The following is a 17343-nucleotide window of genomic DNA, read 5'->3' on the forward strand; positions in this document are numbered from 1 at the left end:
TAATGGGGTAATGCGTGCAAGTTACTCCTGGGGAGTTTCCAATGGGGAATACAGAAAACTATTCCAGTGGCTGATTTATTGTGAAATGTCTCCTCAGGGAAGTGGTGGATTTGCCAGTGTCAGACTTGTAAGATGCAGCTGGACAGGGTGCTGGACCATCTTGTCTAAACTGCTCTTGCCAAGAAAGGCTGGACCACATACATGATCCTTGAGATCCCCTTCCAACCTGCTAGTGATTGAAAATGATGATTCCTCATCTTGGGTTTCTGGGAATCATAGTAATTCCTGAAGCCCCAAGCCTGATTTACAATTAAAAGCAGACACATCATCTTCTGCTTTATATACAGGGACTTAATTTGTTAGTCACAGGAATCAGAATTTGAGTCACTGAGGCTCTGGCTTCCCTATAAGGGGGAGGGAATGTCATACCATGTTGAGCAAAAATCACAGTGGAAAGTACAAGCTGCCATGAGTGTCAGTATTTTTTTAAAACCCAAGTCTGTGGGGACTGGTTACATACAATAACCTTCCACGCTTAGCTTTGGGGAAAAATGTGCAGCAAGATCTGTTGTTAGGTGGCAATTTCAAGGAGAATGAAGATCAGGTTGGTCAGGGTATTTGTTTAAATGAATTGTGATTTGTGTAAGAGAATAAATCATTTTCTCCCTCTTAAATGTTTAAGTAAATAGGGGCGATTTGACAGACCAGATGTTGCTTACAAAAACTATTTCACTGGCTGATTTTTACAAGTAAATGTCATGACTTTAAACAATTTTTAAAGTTTAGTGTTACTGAACTTAAGACGTTCTATGAAGTTTACCAGCAGAAATCATCCCTTTCCTTTTCTAATCTTTGAATGGTTGTAATGCTTTTAGGAAGATCAGAAGAACTGAGATTAATCATTAAAAAGCTTTGTAAGACAATAGTGGTAAAAATAATCTTGTAGATAGGCTTGTAGGTATCAGCAGTTGGTAGCTCAGTATCTGTCACTTTTCAATGTTGTTTCTTAACCTGGATACTTCCCAGTTTGCTGAGGCTGGAAGTTAGGACCCTCCTTCCAAGACAGAATTTCTTGTATTTAAAAAAAGAAAGACCTGCTTTTTAAACCAGTAACATTTTCCTTCCTTTAGAGAATACCAAACACCTAAGAAAATGCAAATCTATAACAGAATTTTTCTGCTGTTGCACATTTGTCTGCTTAAGAAAAATAATTAAGAAAAAGCTTGTTAAATAACTTTTAACTGTTTAAACAGTTTCTTAGGTTAAATCATAGCACTTTTGATTTCTAAAGCTTACTCTGTCCGAGGTAACTCAGAGACAGCTTACCATCTGTGGCTAGTTAGAAGCTCTCAGAACCTGTGCTGGCACAATCATAATGTGTCACTGTAGTTGGAAAAGGCACGAGTAATGGTATGGTAACATGAACTGCAGCACTTTGCCAGTCTGCTTTCACAGTTCTGGCCTCTCAGGGATTATTTCAGAGTCCTTGTTCTGAAAAACAGCAATTTTCATTGATGGTGGAAAACAGCTATGTGTGCAGTGTAAACACTTGGAAGGGTTGTCAGTCTCTGCCTCGGAGATTTCTGGTTCCAGGCACCAAATATATCAGAATGGTATTGGCTTTTTAGCACTAACAGCATTCATTTAAAAAATGTAAGTGGTTAGAAGCAGGAGGTGTGTATGGTATCTTTTATTCTGGAGCTGGTTCAATTAAGGATGTTTTAGAGCAGTAGGTCATGATGGTCTTTTCTTCAGGTGCAGTATGAAAGTGGACACATCTAGTACAGCTTCTTCCCAAATTGTCTCTTGACATCAGGCACAGGTATTGCAAAACTTTCCACCAATGCAGAATAGGTCTCTTGAGAACTGTCCAAATGTATCACCTGCACAGTGACTGACGCAGTTCTTCATACATTATTTGGTCCTAACAGTGCCAAGAGGAAAAAAATACTTCAGACAATGGTAAAATGTTATACAATATTTTAGTGACTTTAATATGTAACTAGGTGATGTATTATTTAACTAAGTGAAAAAGCCAGCTCTATGAGCCATGAGCTGCATTTTAAAACATTTATGAGCAATAACCTCAATGAGGCAAACCCCCTGTCCTGGCTTATAGATTAGGTTCTCCAGTGACACTCAATGGTGTGTAATCCACAGCAACCTTTGGCAGAGTTCTAAGGCTCTGTATTGCCATGGTAGGTTAGATGGCAGCTTCACTGGGAAGGTACTGCCCTCTTTCCTATGGGAGCTGCTGAACTTTCCCCCCCCCATCTAGTTCTGCCACAATGAACAGACAAGATCATCTTTTGCTACTCTAACTTAACTGTGACTGTTCCTTAACCCTTGTTGCTAGTCCCTCAAAATGACAGTTTTGAGGAACAGAAAACTTCCACTGAAATAACTGGCTTCAGCAGGTGATGTCTGCCCGTAAAACAGACTGACTTTGGGTTTGAGAACAGCTTAATTTGGTTTGTCTTCAGTCAACCAATTAAACCATGCAAGTTAACCAAATGCAGACATGTGTATGGGATGGAAGAAATAAATGCACTAAATTGGTGAGATGCAGGTTTTTTAGCTTCTTATTTTCCAGTATTCATAGGAAGGTGTATAGAGTTTTTGTCAGACTGAATTTCTCTAGCAGATAGGAAGTAGCATCTGGAAATGGGAGATAAGTATCTTGGACTGCAAAAGATATTTCAAAATACTCAACTGACAGGTTTTCAGATGGATTTAACTTCTCTCTGGCTAGAGTTAAAAGTGAATATAATAATGTATTTTGGCTGCAGTCCACTCCTGGCAACACACAGAGGTCTATACACAAGCTCTGCAGCAATAACAATTCACACACACATATATATATATCTACACACTTCTCAGTTATAATAATTAAGATGATTGAACACCTTTTCTTTCACTCATTAAAAAAAACAGGTCATGAGGCAACATAAGAAACTTCCTTGACAAATGCAAATGATGTAAAGACTGGTACAAAATAACGAAGATGACAAAGTGTATTTTATGTCCCATCTCCAAATTGTCTCTTGAAGATCAATAGAAAAGGTTGAGCATCTTTGGGTGTCATATCCATCTAAGGGAAAAAGGTGGTGGCAGAGTGTGGTGCAGTCTAAGGGCCTTGACTTGTAACTGAAAATTCAGCAGATACAAGAGCTTAGGGCCAGGTCAATGACCAGTGTGGGAATGTCAGTGAGAAGCCCAAGGCACCACACCAAAAGATAACCTTGATAGCTTGGTAATTCATGTACATGCATTGCATCCTCTGCAGCTGCAAAGACAGGCTTTGACTTCTGACCTCAACAGAGACATTAGGTTTGTTTAATGCAGCAACAGGTAGTGTCAGTTTGAAATATATCCAAGTGTGCTGCAAACTTAACTACTCCCACCAGTCTCCAGCATAAGAAGAGTTTCCTTTCCAGGGGAGTGAGAAGTTTTACATACTGGAATCTTATCTTACCTTTTTGGATACTGAAGATTTCACTTTCCTAAAAGCTGCTTCAAAGTGTTTACAAGAAATCTTGATTTCTCCTTAAAGAACAAAGCATAATAAATTACTGAAATTGCAGGCAGATGACAATCAAGTGACTTGCATGCATTTTAAGGCAGCAATCATGAAACTCAATTGGATGAGATCTAATTCAACAGTGTTATGAACACATGAGCTTCTGAATTTATATATATTAATCTCTGATCTTAGGCAAGATCTTAATTCCTCTATCCCCTGCACCTTAAGCCAAAGAATATTTACTTGTTTCAGAAAGTTGTTATAGGTATTGGTGTTTCTACCTGCAGATTGAGAATTTCATTCTCAAAAATGCTGAGTTAACTGCAGCTTCCATCAAATCCAGAAAGGTTAAAGGGATGTGAATTCTTTCTGGAAGCAAATGCCTCAAATCCTGCTGCTTCCGGTTCTGTACTTTATTTTTTACATGAATTGAATATTAAGCTTCCCTCTTATTAGAAAGCACCCAGGAAACATTTTGTTGTCATTCCTGTTCTACTCAGTTTCTAAATAACTGACTTCACATCACTGTCTTCTCTCTGGCATTACCCAGAAGCCATGAAAGATTTCACTTCTACAACTCCCTGTATTTAAGTTTATGCAAATTGCCCTTTTGACCTTAATGCAGCCATCCATAGTAATTACTCCCAATAATAACCTTTTGAACAGGTTTTTTTTAGTATGTTAAAACATAAGCACATCTCAAATAAGTTGTGGAGTCTTCTGCTCTTACAAGCAAATGCCTTGTTTAATCTAGAACTAAGCATCCCACGATGTCACTACCCTACAGGTTCATTCCAATGCCAACGCTATGCACAGGTATCAGGGCAGAAATACAAACTGGAGCCTTTAGAATCAGTTTGGTGCATTTTTGTCATAATTTCATTAAGATGGTTTTGCTTTCACTGCCACTACCTTTGCAATGTGAAATGGGATGTGCCAACATGAAAAAACTGTTGAGATTAACACATTTTGAGTTCAAGGTTAACAAAAATCTTTTGCTGATATAGTAAAAGACTACTTAGGAAATGGAAGGTACTAAATTGAAAATGAGAACTTGTCTAAGGTATGAAGCAGAACAGCAAATAGCCTACAGTTATTATTACCTGCTTTAAAAGTACAGGTGAAGGTTAAACATCAATGAACTAAACATACAACCTTGCTGCTATTTCTCATCTCGCTTCTCTGAAGCTTATATTCAATATTCCCATTACCATATGAAGTTATACCTATATAAATAGAGATGTGAATTTAAAATATCAGCTTTTTAACCTGTTTCCCCAAGGAAACACCCCTTACAGTAAGGACAAAGTTCAACTTGGGTCTTTCACAGAAGACAAATTACTTTGAGTCATCAAACCTCCATAAAATAATAAAATGAAGGTATGGGAATTTAGTTTTGCTTTCACTTGTTTTCAAGAATGTAATGTCTTAAGTTGTGACAATACTATAGGGAGGCAGAAAATCTACTGCTAGGTAAAATAGTGCACTTCTCATTGCAAATAAGTTAGGCTGCTTCATGCTTACTGTGTGATAAAGGCAGGCAAAAACCTGATCCTGTAGAGAATTCAGCTGTCAGTAATTGTCCCTTGGCTACTTGCATTTGCCATTTAGCCTGAATAAGTAGGTACAAATATTTTATTGTTCAAAACTATTTATATTAATAAAATAATGAAATATAACAACAGGTACAATATTTTAGAGATAAGACCAATTACATAAAACACTAAATGAGAAATTGGTTTTTTTCCTATTTACATAGATGAGTGAAGGATAGGGGTGGTTCCCTTTCCTCATAATTTGCAAGTATCAAACAAGGACCAGATTTTGCTTTTCAAATTCAGTTGCAAAGATGCAGAATTTTAATCACACTTGCTTTTTACTGCTGTAACAAGATGTCTTATAGATTCTCTGCTTAAGATCAGCTTTACAGTCTATGAAGGTGATGTGGGGCCCCGGGGCTGTCTTTTATAAAAACACATAAAAAGGGTCACAGTTTAGAAGATCATTAAGTTCCCTGTATTTGTTGCTGCAGCTGAAATAGAGTGTACAAGTCTCTCATTATAATATTTCTCATACCCTATACATTCTCTGTAACTGGATCTATTTGAAATAAATACACAAAATGAAGCTAAATTGGCGAGTTAAGATATTACTGGGAAGTCACTGGCACCACATGGTGTTCACCCAAAGTTTCTGAAGGAACTTGCGTGTGAAACTGCAGGGCTGCTGCAGTTGGGTGGGCCCCACTCATTGGTGCTGACACCAGTTTTATGCATCATCTTCAGTGGTTTGGAAACAGGAGACAGAAGTGAAACTCCATTTGCAAGTGATAGTGAACTTTCCTGGGCAGCCAAATGCTGGACCAGTGAGGAGGAACTCAGGGGCTGGGGGGAGATCATAACAATGAAAATTGCTCCGTTTTGGTCAGGAATTTCCCCCAGACCAACTGCAGTATCTGACAACTCTCAGACTGAAGACATGATCAGCTCACCCAGACCTGCTGAAGTTGGAAGTAGAATTTATGAATTCTTCCAAGAAATATCACAGAAAAGATTCCTTTCCATTTCACCTTTAACAAGTACCTTCAAGCAAACCACTGCTAAGTGTTAAAAAACCCACACCCCTGAATTTATTCCCGAGGGAAAATATCAGGTATAACAGGAGATTGCAACGGAGTTTCTCCAGATTAGAAAGGAGAACCTATAATTGCAAAGCACTGGCTGATGAGGACACACAGCACCCATCACAGTCAGGCACAGGGTGTGGGAGGGGAGCCAGTTGTTTGTGTCCTGTCCTAACAAAAAAGGAAGGAATTATCCAGTCTGGGTACACCCTTTTGAAAATATGAATGATCAAGGTCTCAGATCAGAAACCACCTCACACACTTTCATACCAGTCAGGGCTCACATCTTGGAAACCCAAGGTCATTCCAAACAAGCAGCTGCTCTAAACAGCAGCTCAAGCCATGCATATATTACAGACTTGTGGCTGCCCACACAGCCACACGATGAGTGCTCAGGCTGCAATCCTGACTGTGAAGGCTGAATTCAAGTGATGAATATCTCTGAATGATGCCTGCTGTATTCTGAATAATTATAAAAATAAACATTTTCCATCTCAAATCAAGAGCTTTGTCCACCTACAGCAAGCAAAGTGGGTAACTAAGTCATACAACAGTGAAGATAATGTTTCTTTTTTTCCTCCCTCTAAAATGAACATGCATTGCCTCAAAACAAGGAACACAAACATTCTGCTCTGTTAAACTACTGTTAAAAACCAGACAAAACTGGCTACGTACTAGATGAAAAAGAATGATTCAAAGCCATTAAAACTACAGTGTGGTTCTTAGAAATCAGGGGCATAATGAAAGCCTAACGTATCTTCCAAGGACATAACCTGAAAAGTGCCAATTCCATCTTAGCTTTGTATTTTGACTTAAAACAAAATTACTGAAACAAATCTAGACAGACAGGCATTTTATAGAAAAGTTTCAACATATAATTTAAAAAAGCCCAGGAAAATACAGCTTAAAACAGAAAGTGCCGAGAGATAATGAAAGGGCACACACTGTACTTGAAACAATTTATAACTCCCTGTTAAAGTCCTGGCAAAAGCCACTGATGAGCTAAACACCAAAGATCAAAAGTGGCACTCAGATTTTCCTACTAATTTTATCCAGTTACACAATGCAACTGTGTGCCAAAGGTAGGGAATAGAGTATGTGCAGTTTAAAACCACCCTCAAATCTGCACATACGTCAGTATAATTTGTCTTTGACAGTAATGTGGAAATTTAGCAAAGAGGTATTCAGTCTAGTAAATAAATCGTCAATTTATAACAGAAATTTTTCTTTCAGGTTACAAGGCTCAATTCTTTTAGAAAAAAATGATGCTGAACCTCCAGCATAACCATTTTCCCTGTACTGTCCCCTAACTTTACTTCCAAGATTGTATTCTTGAAACAAATCTGACTTAATTTTCATTTGGCTCAGAAGTCATCAATCAGTTCTGTACAGCAGGCATACCTTTATGCTTGTCTTCAACTACTGTAAATAATTTACGTTCCATTTATTTTATCACTGTTACAATTTTTTAAAAGCTTTCTTACCTTTCTTGCTTTGAGTCTTCTGCAGGGCCATTTCCTGTCTCAAGGCACAGATCGAAGCCTCGCGCACGAGAGCAGAAAGGTCTGCCCCTCTACAGACACAAACAGAGGAGGTTGGTTTGTGATAAATTGCTCTGTCTTTTGCTGATGGCATATAGGAAGGCAAGACACTAAAAATTACAGTAAAAAACTGGTTGTGCTATCACAAAATTCCATCTTAAGAACATTGGAAAGAGGCCTGATGACTACCCGGTCTGCAACCTTCATTACTGGGTGACCTGCTCCAGATTTCAGTCATAGATTAAGATCAAACAAACGAGAAGCAAGGGAAGGGGCAAAAAGCTCACTCAACATCTTTAAAAATGCCAAGAAATTGATTAATACTGTGCCACTTGGTGACAACATAACTTTGGGTTTTTTATAAACCTTGAGAAAGATTCAAATGAAATCACTCCCTATACAAAAGGGAGTTGAGTTGCTCAAAGCTGCAGCAAGAGTTAACATGCTCTTAAAATAAGAGCAGCCACAAAACAATGGTCAGATCAGTAGTTTTAAGTACTTATTTCCAGGTTCTCATAACTGGAACAGCTGAACTTTTCACAAGCCTTTGAACTGGTGAAAGTCATTGAATCTAAAAAAATTTCATAATTAACTCCCTATGCTTAAGTAGAGGTGATAAGAATACAGCTCTATCCAAAAAACAAAACCCAAACCCAACCTGACAAAAATAAAAAAATCCACAAAACCCCAAACCAAACCCAGAGAAATCAAAACCCACAACAAAAAGCCACCCACCAAAAAAACCCCCAAACCACACCTCAAAATAGAAATAAACCAAAACATTAAAAAAGACAACCAGAAACCCCCTAAAAACCCCAAAACAAAAACCCAACCCCAAACCCCCACACACTGGACCAAAAAACCAGAAAATCCAGTGAGTGAAAGAAGTGAGAAAGAAAAAGTACTCAGCTTTCCTAAGTAATATTATGACAACAGCATCTAATAAACTTTATATTTTGTGAACTCCTGGAAATTAAGTATTAATAAATTATTGAATAGCTTAAAGCTTTTTGAAGTTCTATAGACTGTAACTGCAAACTGTTCTAACAGATAGTTATCAAGCTTTCCCTAAATCCACGCCTTTCTATTCCAAAGCACAAGCTGAAATGGGCCCTCATTACCCTGTCAAACAGATTGCTCTCAGCTGTGTGACACAAGTTGGCTCTTTGACCAATTCACTTTCAATCATCAGTGTATACAGGTCCTTAACTTAGAGAGCTCTTTTATCCTCAGATTATGCAAGAATTATAAAACAAAACCAAGCAAAATTGAGAGGCTTCCACTTATCTCTTTACAACATGAAGAGGACTATTCCAGATGAAAAAGAGTTTAGCATCCATATATCCCTACCAACTCCTTGGAAAAGAGCATAAGTGAAAGCAGGAAAAACAACATAAGGGAAAAGGTTTATAAACCCTGAAAGCTGAGACAGCCACTTAGTAATAACAACATAACACACTTTAAAATGTATCAGAAGACTGTGAGCACTGCATATTAAATACTAAAGTCAATACTAGAGAGAACTCACGTGTAACAATCACAATATGGACTGTAGGCAATTTCTTCAAGGCTCACATCATTATCCAGGGGAGGCCGAGTGCCGTCCTAAAGGGGTTGAGAAAAAGTCGAGAAAAAGAGGAAGATAAGGAAATGTTATTTTTATACCTGCAAACCCTGAAGTGAATAAATTTCCTTAATCAGGATCATATAAGGGTCTGAAAAATTTCCCAAAATATCCATAAATAATAATAAATTTATTCTCAAACTAACAAGAAGGTTAATCAGTCTTAAAACAATGTAATTACAAAATAATAAGCAATGCTAAATTTAAACTTCCCACCAACAGATTAGATTTTCTGTAAGGAAATGATGGTCATCCTGTCAGGACACTGAAACACTGACACTGTTCCATAGGGGGACGTGCCTGTAATATCAGCTGGTTCCATCAGTATTGTTGTTTAGCTGAACTTCCTCTAGTTATACTGTGTGTTGAAATCAAATAGCTAAGCAATAGGCCCTTCAATTGAGTCTTATCATCTTTAAGACTGAATTAATTGTATATTTTCATATTCTAGACACAAATTTTCAACCTTAGAAGTTTTCCATTCTGGATTTCATAAAAGTTTATATATACTGTTCTTAGATCTCAGAAGTGGGGGTTTTGTTATTGTTTTTGCATCTCCAACAGCAGAAAGTATTGAACACCATTATAAATTGTATTTGAAACCAGCCAACAAAATTTCCCGACACTGTAAGCTTGGAGATCTCCCTAATACCCTTAGACAAGAGTAAAGTATTTTCGTGATTGTACAAAGATTCAAGATATCTCTCTTATTGAACAATATTTGAGTTTTGACAGGCGAGAACATTTTTATACAACTGATAAATTTGCCAGAATCTCATTTGACAGAAATGCACATTCATATAATTAATTTCTGACTTCTTCAGAGGAACTAATATATCACCTACCTACAATGCCTTCAAGACTAAAAATAAAATGTATAGTAAGTGGCAAGTTAAAATCCTTGAATACTTAACATACAGTAGAATAGTCAAAGACTAACAGAATAAGGAAGCAATCTTGAATGAACCTCTGGGAAAAAAACCCTGAATATTCTGAAAGGAGAGACTTTAACCTGGACACAAGGAAGTCTCATGGAATTTTACATGGGATACCTTAATAATTGCTGTATGAAACTGCACTCCAGAGACACCTTCTCTGCTAAAAAGGAATGTTTTAGTTCGTAGTTTGACGAGTAACATATGCTGTGCATTTTTTGCTCTGCCCACTTTGATGACAAGCTCAGCAGTCTGTGCACCAGAGAAGCTTGATGCAGCTTGCAGGAATGTTACACTGGCAACAAAAACACGTGAAGACAGGCCTCTCTTGCATAACTAACATGACTGATTTCTACAGGTTAACTGAAACAAAACTCTTTCACAACAAAGCCCAACCTACATTTAGGCTGTCTTCCCAACAAATTATTCCTAACCCTAACTCTCCTCATGCTGCCTTCGTAAGCATTCCTGTTTTCATTGAGAAACAATTCCCAGTTTCTATATCCTGTGCATGTATTCCTTGGAGATTTCTGGGAATGCATAACATCCTCCAGAAGCCACTCACATCTGCACCAAACATTTTCTTTTCTCTAGCCTTGAGCAAGTGTGTACTCAAATTTTTCAGATTTCCTTACTTAGAATGCATGGCTGAAATCTGACAAAAAATAAGGTATTTAACACATTTCCCCCTCTTCTTATTCCGTGTTATCCTTTCAGATAAATCCTATATATTTTTAAAGGTTTAACACCTCATTCACTACACAGACTTACTTGTAACCTAAACATTCAGATTAGTATGCATAAAAGCATGTTGCATTCTAAAAATAACAAGCCTTGATAACCAGTGACAGGATCCACAGAAACCAAGCTGGCAAACACTGTGCAATGCACTGCTTATATCACAAGAAGAGCCATGAACAGACAGGGCCACATCAAAGATGACTTGTCAGCCAGCAGAAGACAAAAACACTTTGGCAGTGGGATGGTAACAAGGTTACCACATCTACGTGCCACTCCTCTTGGTGTTATCCCAGCAGGAAGACTGTAGCCACAAAGATTCCCAAGAGAAGGGAGCAAAGGCATTTTTCAGCAACCGAGTCCAATATTTATGGCTGCTGAAGTGAGCACAATTCTGAACTGTTTGATTTTTAAAGGGAAACTGAGAACAGTTCTCTCCAACCACCAGTTTGTCATCAGCAGCCAAGAGGAAACCAAAAGACCGAGTAAGGACTCCACAGAGCTCCTTATCCTCCACGCTGCCCACAAGTGATCCTGCCCCTACCAGGTGGATGTGAATATCCACTCTGTGTGGCTTTCAGGGTGTGAGCAGGTCAAGTCTGGGTGAGAGTGGGAGAAATCAGTTCTGTTTCATAACACCTTTCCCTCCTGTGAAGTCTCCCATCAAGCTTTGCTGCTCTATCTCCCCACACCCCTAATTAGCTTTAACAATAATAAAAATAATAATTCCTTACAGTTTGAAAAATGATTCATGGATGTTACACTCAATTTCTCTCAAGATCTTCTAAAAAGCAATCATCTTTTAGAACAGGGTTGTAAAAAGAATTAACTGAAATAATTTTATAAAGCTTAGAAACAGCTGATCTACTGCAAATAGCAAAAGGGGGAATGCTTAATGTTTTTTCATCCTGAAGCAATGCACAGAACAAATGAAGGGAAATCTAAAATCCTGAAATCATCTTTTGAACCATTTTGACATGAATGAACATGCTTGAATGAGTACTCACCTTCTGAATTCTGAATCAGCTATTGCCTACACCACAACTTTCAGCATACACAAGTCTGAATTATCTTTTATTACAAATCTATTACATAGTTTTTGCCACACTTTTCGTAATACAGTGTTATCTTTTCCCTGTAGTGAAGATTTTGCCTTCTTTGCAGCTCAAAAAAATACCTGATAGAACACCTGCTCTTAACAATCAACGTTCAGCTACTGAAAAGTAAGAAATACCCAAGTAATTCATAATGCTTTGTATGTTCTTTTTTAAGGCCTCGATTACTGCTGTATCATACTTGGAGAAATACTCACATAGAGTTCTAAAATCCAAATCTCTGAAGGGGCAGATTGTGCTGTTACCCACAGAGAGGACACACAAAGGCACATACTTTACATTTCCACATTTACTTTAACCTACAACCTCTACCACCACAAGCTGCCTTTAACCCTAAAGGCAATTAAATGTCACAACTACTGTTGAGCAAATAAAGCTGGATCTTGTGAATCATTCTGGTCAATGTCAAAAAAGCTTACAAAACACTTTTAGGCCCATTACTCACACAGACAGAAATCTTCTAATTAAATCTGTTCAAACTGCAACTCTAAAGGCAGCACCCTCTTTGTTTAACAGGTTTGCTTTACTCAAGGTTTATCAACTCCTGGCAGTTTCAGAGTAAATTTAACAGCAGATGGGCTGATGGTTTATTTTTATGACCTCATACAATACCTGAAAGTGTTTTATGAGACAGGATCCTACAATTCTTTGTAAAATTTGATTAGTCTTAAATCATTCCACCAAGCTTCAAGATAAGGACTGATTTCCAAATACTCACTTTGGTGATGGTCTTTAAAATAGCAAGTCGATCTTCAGGTGGTGGCAAACCCACATAGAGGGTTTTATCCAGTCTACCAGGACGCAGGATAGCTGGGTCAATGATATCTTAGGAAGGGGGGAAAAGAAAAAAATAATCCAGAAATGAGACACACCCTTAGGAAAGCCTACACATGGGTAGTAACACGGGCATATTTGTATCAAGATTCAAAGAAGCATTTGTGCTGTGCCATGAAACTCTGAGCTTTAAAGCAGCTGATTGAAATAGCTTCATCTTTGCCAAGTACAGGTCTCTACTACCCAGTATGGTTAAGCTGCATCAGGCTCAACTATGGCTCATAAGCACCAGTTTCATCTCTTCACAGATGAAGACAACTCTATATTTGGCAATACAAAACTAGAAGAGTTTTTCTGAGGAATTCCACATTAATTCATAACAGTTTGTTCTGTTGGAAGGAACTCTTACCTGTATTGCAAATCTGCTTGAAGGGACAGTGACTAATCAAGAATAAAAAGAATAAAAATTCATACGTAAACTTAATGCTACTCGTTATTTGCATTTCAACTACACACTAGTTTTCTGAATGGTAAAATAGCAGACCCATGAAAACACAAATTATAGCTGCAAAGTACCAAACTGGTTTCCCAGGAAGACCTATGGACTCCAAATTTATTATGTATGGAGAGGTAAGAAACATTATTTTTTTAATTTCTATTTATTTTGTGATAAAATTATCACAAATGTCTCTAGAAAATCAATCAAAGCTCAAGTATAATAGAAATGTGTAGCAGCCTTTTAGTGCCACAGCTTGTGGAATGAAGAGCCACAAACAGGAAGTCAGGATATACTGACTATTGATCTAACAAGGGATACAAACAGGGCACAGAACCCAGGAAAGGCCTCAGTCCTGTCTGTATTTCAGTACAAACTGCCTGTGTGATGTTTCTAAATGTTTCCTGATGCCCTATTTCCCCATCTACCCAAACCCAATAATTATATTAATTGCTCTGTTTCACTAAGGAATTCTATTGAGTCCCCATCCTGGGAGGAACTTACAAGATGTGTAGATGTGGCACTTGGGGACATGGTTTAGTGGTGGGTTTGTCAGTGCTGGGTTAATGATTGGACTCAATGATCTTAAGAGGTCTTTTCCAACTTAAATGATTCTATGATATCCTATATGCTACAGTAATATGAACAGCAAAGTCACAAAAGCACCCACAGAAGATGTAAAGACAACTGTACTTTAACAGATTATTTTAAGTATGTAAGTTATATGGATGAGTGAGGTACCTCTGGCAAGAACCTATCCCAAAAGTAACAGTTCACAGTTACATCTATGTCTTAAGCAGGAAATTACCAAGGCCTCCAAATGAAGCTGCCAACACTCTTACATTCATTACACCCTCTTGACAAAATGTAGCTAACAGAGAAACTATATGCAATTGTGTTTATCAACAGTGAGGAACTGGCACAAGCGAAGCTGTTAATCCTTACTGTACAAATGCTTTAAAGAGAAAAACCACCACCCAAGCCCTAAAACAGTAGAATGGAAGCACAGCTACGCCTTTTATTGTAAATGAAAAGAGCTTACTTAACTCCGTCAAGACTTGAATTAGCTGATCCTACCACAATATAGTTTTGATTCACTTTTTAGCGATGCTTATAGTTTTGTTCAAGTTACTCTCCCACTTACACTGAAAGGACAACACTATTACCTTTTCTTGGACAAAAGTGTATTTTTCCCCACATAATATTGCAGTCGTGTACAGAAGCATCTATGGAGGCAAGAATCAGCTACTGCAAATGTGACAAGAATGGCAAAAAAAAAAAAGGGAAACAACTTGATGTATTAATTTATTCCAAATCAGATGAAACGAGGGTTAAACAGGATCCCTGCCATGGCAACCCAGACAAAAACATGTTACTTAAATGTCTCTGCATAGTTCTATGTGACACTTCATCTTGCTTTTGGCACAAGTGCACTTTCCTGCTTTTGTGTTTCGGTGGACGAAAAACTGTTCACATTATTGATATAAAATGACAAAGTTCACTCAATAGATCAATTACTAGCATCAAAACAGATACTCTCAATAGGAATTTCATTGCAACACCATGCACTTGATCATTTCCCCATTCTGAAGTTTCAAAAACTCTTTAAAAATACTAAGGCTGCTACAGAAAATACTGTTTCTATTTTGCATGCTGAGGACGTGGTACTTGCCATGCTATTTGTGCAACAATATGAAGTCAGTGATATGATCTGAAGATGCTTTCATCATTTTGTATGGCAGCGATTACACTGCCCACACTCCAAGTGTTACCACCACCCACGCTAACTCGGGAAGCTGCAGCAATGGGCGTTTACAACAAGGCCACACCAAAGTTTAAAACCAAAGTTTAAAACACAGATCTGCACTCCCCATCTCCTTAGGAATCAATTCACTTCACTCTTCTGTTCAGACCTGGGCCTGACATTCTTGAAAATTCACATCATGTAACCCTGAAAATTACTATTTACTTATTGGACAAACTCACTTATAAGATGCACTTCATACTCATTTAAAAAAACTGAATAATGTTCCCCTTTTAGGAATTTCGAAGCATTCTACCCTGATAAATCCTGAGGCTCTCTCCCTTATCTATTATCTCAAAACTTATCTAAACAGAAGAGAGTCAAGTCATTTTAGATGCATTTAACTACCTTAATTTCATTAAAATGTTGTCACAGATACCTCTTTCAAAGCCTATTATTATCTCTCAAGCTGGAAGGAAGTGAAGCATGGAAATGTGATAAAACACAACACTCCTTTTTCCAAGCAGTTGTCTCACAGACAGAATATGCTTCTATTAAGAGAAAGGTTCAGTTAATAATTTTCTCTTTTTCTGATGTGGTCAATGGTGTGGACTGTCACCAGAAGACAGTAGTATCATTGTCCAAGTAATTTGACAAAATCACATGAGAATATATTTTAAGTACATCCACTCCTTGCTTTGTTTTTAAAGGTTAAAACAGGCAGTAACCTCTAGAGATTTATGTAATATTTCAGTTTGCTACAGTGCTCTTCGAACTACTGCAAAGTTTTACAGAATCATTAAATTTCATTGAAAGTATCTTTGCATGAATTCCTATATTGTGACATTCTGCTGTTTTATAACAGAATCTGTTAGTCTCACATTCACCTCCAGCTGATCATTCACATCTTATCTCATCTTTACAGGAGTCAATGATGTTTATACAAGTTCAGTGCATATCAGCAACAATGACAGTTGTGCTGAACCCATCAAACTTCTCCTATACTCACTCCAGCTTTTAAAATTATATTTTAAGTACACAAGATCTAGGCCCTCACATCTGTGATGTTCTGAAACGCAGACTCAGGCCCTAAAAGGTTTCCTGAGACTCCAGATGAACACTGTAGCTAACAACTGAAGTTACTGTGAGAGACACAAAACATTCAAGGGCTGCTGAAAAGCAGAAATGGAATTTGCATGAATTAGAGCTATTGTGAAAGAAATTGTTCCATTCCTCACATATTAAATGCTTTTCTTAGATCTTATCTTGCCTTTAATTCAGCAACACGTATAAACAGGTAAAAAAATAACAAACAATGCCCAAAACAAAACTATAACTATTGTCAAAGACTGAAGACTTTTTTTATTGTATTTCAAAACATGTGGTTTAGGTGAATTGTTCCAGAAAACTAATATAAACCTGCTAGAGAAAAACAGAACTCACTGAAACTAGGACCATGCTCAAAGATAACAGGAAAAAGGGAATTTTGCAAGAATGAATTTTAAAAAGCTACAGAAAGAGGCCATAAATAAAAGCAAAGACATGATCACAATTTAAGTCAAGTTTAAAAACAGTCAGTTTATGGTGTTTCACTTATTTCTTGTCTGTTTCCTCATGTTACAAACAGTTCCTTAGATCCCAGGCAAATGCTGCTGATGCCTTTGTCAGCATTCTCTAAAGAGTTTATAAATGCTCAAAGCTTGGGGAAGTAAGAGAAGAGCAGAAAGCAGCAGTATCTGCTGAAACTCACCTTGGTAACTGGAAATTTGTGGGATATTATAGATGTTATTTAACAGTAGTGCTTGATGGGTTTGTAGGATTTAATCTCAGATTGGAGAAGAAAGTAGACAAAAAGAATGTAATTATTCTGACCCATAAAGGTTCTAACAGGACAAGACATTTCTGCCTCCCTTTTTTCCCCTCTCTCTCTAATGATGTTAGAGATACAACATCTTTAAAAGTTTAATCCCAAAGTTTGACATTGGTTCTGCATTTAGGTGGAGAGAGATTGTGTTGGGAATACTGCATCCCCGCTAATTTAGAAGTAGTCAAGAAATATCTGCAGAGTACTTTCAAAGTCACTGAGTAAAGTGCAAAGAACCCCATTCAAATATCCTTCTTTTTAGGGCATATCAAAGCCTTATTTCAGCACTGCCAGAATAAGAATCACTAATTGAAAATTGTATATGATAAACAAAGGAACCAAACCATTGTGCCTGTCCTTTTGGCA

At 37.5% G+C, this 17343-nt stretch overlaps 1 protein-coding gene across 2 annotated transcripts in view; it reads right to left on the bottom strand.

Moving 5' to 3' along the window:
• Window positions 1-1190: 1190 nt before the first annotated feature.
• Window positions 1191-17343, bottom strand: part of NVL (nuclear VCP like) — a 42729-nt gene continuing 26576 nt past the window's right edge. For both annotated transcript variants that reach the window (XM_071579435.1, XM_071579443.1), the window contains 5 exons: window positions 12818-12924; window positions 9216-9292; window positions 7631-7719; window positions 3476-3546; window positions 1191-1924 (listed from right to left, as the gene is read on the bottom strand). In XM_071579435.1, coding sequence (XP_071435536.1) covers window positions 1880-1924; window positions 3476-3546; window positions 7631-7719; window positions 9216-9292; window positions 12818-12924 — 389 coding nt within the window. In that variant the 3' untranslated portion in view covers window positions 1191-1879. The remainder of the gene's footprint in view (window positions 1925-3475; window positions 3547-7630; window positions 7720-9215; window positions 9293-12817; window positions 12925-17343) is intronic.

This window comes from Pithys albifrons, chromosome 2, assembly GCF_047495875.1.
Source record: "Pithys albifrons albifrons isolate INPA30051 chromosome 2, PitAlb_v1, whole genome shotgun sequence".
NCBI lineage: Eukaryota > Metazoa > Chordata > Aves > Passeriformes > Thamnophilidae > Pithys > Pithys albifrons.